At 42.6% G+C, this 4,991-nt stretch overlaps 1 protein-coding gene across 1 annotated transcript; it reads left to right on the top strand.

Moving 5' to 3' along the window:
• Nucleotides 1-1,511: 1,511 nt before the first annotated feature.
• Nucleotides 1,512-4,120, top strand: LOC143416792 (tripartite motif-containing protein 16-like). Its single transcript, XM_076882394.1, has one exon. The coding sequence runs from the start codon at nucleotides 1,653-1,655 to the stop codon at nucleotides 3,324-3,326; it is 1,674 nt and encodes a 557-aa protein (XP_076738509.1). The 5' UTR covers nucleotides 1,512-1,652; the 3' UTR covers nucleotides 3,327-4,120.
• Nucleotides 4,121-4,991: the final 871 nt, after the last annotated feature.

Consider the following 4,991-nt stretch of genomic DNA (forward strand, 5'->3'; position numbering starts at 1 on the left):
AGCACGAACTGTAGCACGTTATAGGTGAATAACACCAGCGCAGTCTCTAATGCAGCTCAGGCAGCTTTGCAACTCAGCGCCATCACTGTTGTGAGGTGTTCCTGTTATTTTGTCCACCCCATCCTCATATAAAAATAGAGAGAGAGAGGATGGCATTTGTGCTTTCAGTGAGATGAAACAATAATAGCTTACAGACATGAACACACACGTGCATCTATGCTTGTGGACCTTCTGTGACATGATGCGTAATCCACACAGCTGTGAAGGTAAGTCATACCTTAAGAAAACAGTGATTTGAGGTTAAGGGGATTCCTCTGAAGTGGTGCAAAAGTGTGAAACAAGTCAGAAAGAAGTTGTTTAATGTTTGTGTACATGGACATGTCTGGGGATAAATGTATGCTCACCACCTCAATGAACTCAAGCAACAAGGAGCAAAAGTCCTTACTGATGCGAGACCAGTGAAGTCATACAGGAAACAATTACTTCAACTTATTTGTGTGTTTGTTTGCTGTTGTGAAACTGTAAGTAAAGAGTGGAAGGTGGATCTAGCTGAGAATCTGCACGTTTTCTGAGCAATGTCTTGTGATTGACATGTCATTAGCTAAAAACTATGAACTAGTTACCACTCTTTCCTGATGCCTGAGTGTAATATACAAAGAGAACCTAATATTTTGTTCAATATGACAACAAACCATTGAGCGGTGAACACATCAGAAAAATGCTTGCTTGATCATGTCACATGGTCATTGGTCATTTTACCATACACTCCTTTTTGACTTGACCAGTAGTCTTTTCACAATCACAAGGGTATTTTGCAATGACCCTGGTGAAGGCCACAGGGGGAAATGTGTTGGTCACGCATTAAAACTGGTTCCTAATACTTTAAGTTTCACTGGAGTCTTCATGTCATTAGATCTTTGTCTTCGCCATGAACCTTGAAAGTTGTTCCAGAAAGGTTTGTTGCTATTTTAATGTAAAGAACATGGTTATTTCTGTTGCAGCAGCTGTTATAAATGCAAAACTAAAATGCAAGATTCTTTTGAGTAATTAACTTTTTGCAGGAATATCTGTAATTATATGTGCAGACTCTGCTGACTGTTCAAAGCAATGCAGTGGCATTTATCTAGTTCTCATCCTGTTACAGCAACATCGATTACTGCCTATAAAAGCAATAAATAAATAAATAAAAGCAACCAGCATATGTCTGCTAACCTAACCCTGCTCTCTATATATGCTTTGATTAGGTCAGCAGCCTCTGCTGTTCTGACGGTTATTGTTACCTGAGACGTTTCTGTCCAGTGTTCATTAAAGCTGGATTTTTAAAAATTATTTATATAGAAGAAGCAGTAAATAAAAAATGGTTAAACACACAGTTTCACTCTCAAACCGCTCCTCTTCCTGGAGTGAAGCACAGCCTGATAACCTCCCTCTTCTTCCTGCTCTTAAACACAGCACCTCCTCTCTGTCCACGTGTTTCCTCGTTCCCTCCCCCTCAGATCTGCACTTTGAAGATGGGTGTAACCAACATGTGGTGACGTGTAAGAGCTGACAGGCTCCATTCACTGCAGAAACATGTTGTTGAGATCAGAGCTCAGACTAGTTTCAGTTATAAGGAAGTGAAACTCACACAGTCACTGACACTGAGAGGAGAAATGGCGCAGAAAGGAGTTCAGCTGGACCGAGAAACCTTCTCTTGTTCAATCTGTTTGGATCTACTGAAGGATCCGGTGACTACAACCTGTGGACACAGCTACTGCAGGAACTGTATTAAAAGTTTCTGGGATGAAGAGGACAGGAAGGGAATCCACAGCTGCCCTCAGTGCAGGAAGACTTTCACACCGAGGCCTGTCCTGGAGAAAAACACCATGTTAGCAGCTTTAGTGGAGCAGCTGAAGAAGACTGGACTCCAAGCTGCTCCAGCTGATCACTGCTATGCTGGACCTGAAGATGTGGCCTGTGATTTCTGCACTGGGAGGAAGCTGAAAGCCATCAAGTCCTGTTTATCTTGTCCAGCCTCTTACTGTGAGAAACATCTCCAACCTCACTATGATGCAGCTCCATTAAAGAAACACAAGCTGGTGGCCCCCTCCAAGAAGCTCCAGGAGAACATCTGCTCTCGTCATGATGAGGTGATGAAGATTTTCTGTCGTACTGATCAGCAGAATATCTGTTATCTCTGCACAATGGATGAACATAAAGGCCATGAAACAGTCCCAGCTGCAGCAGAAAGGACTGAGAAGCAGAAGGAGCTCGAGGTGAGACGACTAAACATCCAGCAGAGAATCCAGGAGCGAGAGAAAGATGTGAAGCTGCTTCAACAGGAGGTGGAGGCCATCAATGGCTCTGCTGATAAAGCAGTGGAGGACAGTGAGAAGATGTTCACTGAGCTGATCCGTCTCCTCCAGAAAAGAAGCTCTGATGTGAAGCAGCAGGTCAGATCCCAGCAGGAAACTGAAGTGAGTCGAGTCAAAGAGCTTCAGGAGAAGCTGGAGCAGGAGATCGCTGAGCTGAAGAGGAAAGACGGCGAGCTGGAGCAGCTCTCACACACAGAGGATCACAACCAGTTTCTACACAACTACCCCTCATTGTCAGCACTCAGTGAGTCTACACACTCATCCAGCATCAATATTCGTCCTCTGAGCTACTTTGAGGATGTGACAGCAGCTGTGTCAGAGACCAGAGATAAACTACAGGACATTCTGAGAAAGGAATGGACAAACATCTCACTGACAGTCACTGAAGTGGATGTTTTACTGTCACCAGCAGAGCCAAAGACCAGAGCTGGATTCTTAAAATATTCACGTGAAATCACGCTGGATCCAAACACAGCAAACAGATGGCTGTTATTATCTGAGGGGAACAGAAAAGTAACATTTATGAATCAGCAACAGTCTTATTCTGATCATCCAGACAGATTCACTGTATATTATCAGGTCCTGAGTAGAGAGAGTCTGACTGGACGTTGTTACTGGGAGGTGGAGTGGAGAGGAGGAGGAGTTCGTGTAGCAGTCGCATACAAGAATATCAGCAGAGCAGGGTTGGGCTATGAATGTTTATTTGGATTCAATAACAAATCTTGGGCATTACGTTGTGACACAAACAGTTATAGATTTCTTCACAACAAAGTCCAAACTGTCCTCTCAGGTCCTCGGTCCTCCAGAGTAGGAGTGTACCTGGATCACAGAGCAGGTATTCTGTCTTTCTACAGCGTCTCTGAAACCATGACTCTCCTCCACAGAGTCCAGACCACATTCACTCAGCCGCTCTATGCTGGACTTGGTCTTTGGTTAAATGGAGCCACTGCAGAGTTGATTAAAGTCAAATAGAGAAGACAGGTTCATGTTGATCCCTGACCATTATATGTACTTGTCTAGTTTCTAAATGAGGCTTTACATTTTAGAAGCTGAGAAGTTCAGTGGTCCATTGATGTGTGAAAATAATATTGCACTGATTCAAACTGTACTTACATTTATATACCTTACATCAATATAAATCTGAATTTGTTCTTATGGCTGATAATCATGTGAGTTTAAATGATACTACTCTTCATATTCAGCATGTTTGACTCTGTATGAGTGAATCACAGGGGTTAGAAGTTTGTAGGTCACGATGGGGGTCTCACACTATATGGCCCGATGCTCTGATGCGACCTGAGTGCTCACACTGTGCGTCCATAACATGAAGCCTATAACACAAAATCTGTCTCAGCACAGTGCAGTCCATCACCAGTGTTCGGTCCTCCAGCACCAGCTGGACTGGTTAAAACAGCAGAACACAGGATCCATCAGACAAGCGACTCAGAATGAGTTGGACAATGCTACGGTCGAGGTACTGCAACTACATGACTTGGATGTGTGTGAAAAAGTACTCTGGAAACCTTCAGAGATACCTGACTCTTGAACGATGGGGGATTATGAAAAGATTGTAGTGACTTAAATGTGCCTGATGGAGTTAGTAAGGGTGCCGCTGTGCCTCGAGCTGATGACAGCACCATAGAAACGGATGTGTTAGTGGAGGAGGTTTGGACACACGTCTGCTTTAATGTGTTTTGCTATTAAAAGATGACAGAATGTTTTATTTACACTAATAGTTGTTAATAAATAGGATTTGCTGAATCAAATTATGTTCTGATATTGTTTTTGTATCATCGTTACATAACATCAATTTCCACATTGTACACATGCAGTTATAGTGATGACAGACACATTAGTAATGATGATGTGAGACACTTACTGACATGTACAGATGGATTTTCTAAGTATGCATGCAGGTGTCTTCAAACCAAGGCAGCAGCATCTGTTGCATCTGCTTTTGAGGACGAGTGAGGGACGTGTACCTGCTAATACGTACGGCTCTGATGTCACTAACATCTCCTTGAACTCTTAATCAGTGTTTCCAACCACTGTGCCGCAGCACATACAGGGAGTGCAGAATTATTAGGCAAGTTGTAACAAAATAAAAAGGAGAAAAGAAAAGAAAAGCCTTGTTAAGCCATGACATATGCTCTTCGTCCCAGGAGGGTAAATCATACCAAACCTAATTGGCAGGTTCAAATTTGTAACAAAAGACAAATCATCGGCCAGATTAATCTCAAGCATTCATCCATCAGCCACACACCTTGCGACACACAACATACAACATAACCCTGATGTCTTTTCACATAATAAGTTTCTTCTCATGTAATCAGATGTGTGCCATGTTAAAACTTCTTCACACACCTCAGAAACTCAACAACCTATTAGCTCGCCCAGCTCACTCTTTCAAGACCCCTCATCAGCATTCTGTTTTCCCCCAGCTTTGATGCAATCATCTGTCCTCCCATAATATTAGTCCACTAGTCTATGTATCACTTCTCATCTAAGTGACTTGGATAAGATGACAAACAGAATCACATGCTTAAGATGCTGTCTGGTCTTCATGAGTTTCATTGTATGTGTATGTAGGGTTAGTAGGATTAATACATTTTCCGTTTGTGTTTTTTTTGTGTACCT

This window comes from Maylandia zebra, linkage group LG3 (assembly GCF_041146795.1).
Source record: "Maylandia zebra isolate NMK-2024a linkage group LG3, Mzebra_GT3a, whole genome shotgun sequence".
NCBI lineage: Eukaryota > Metazoa > Chordata > Actinopteri > Cichliformes > Cichlidae > Maylandia > Maylandia zebra.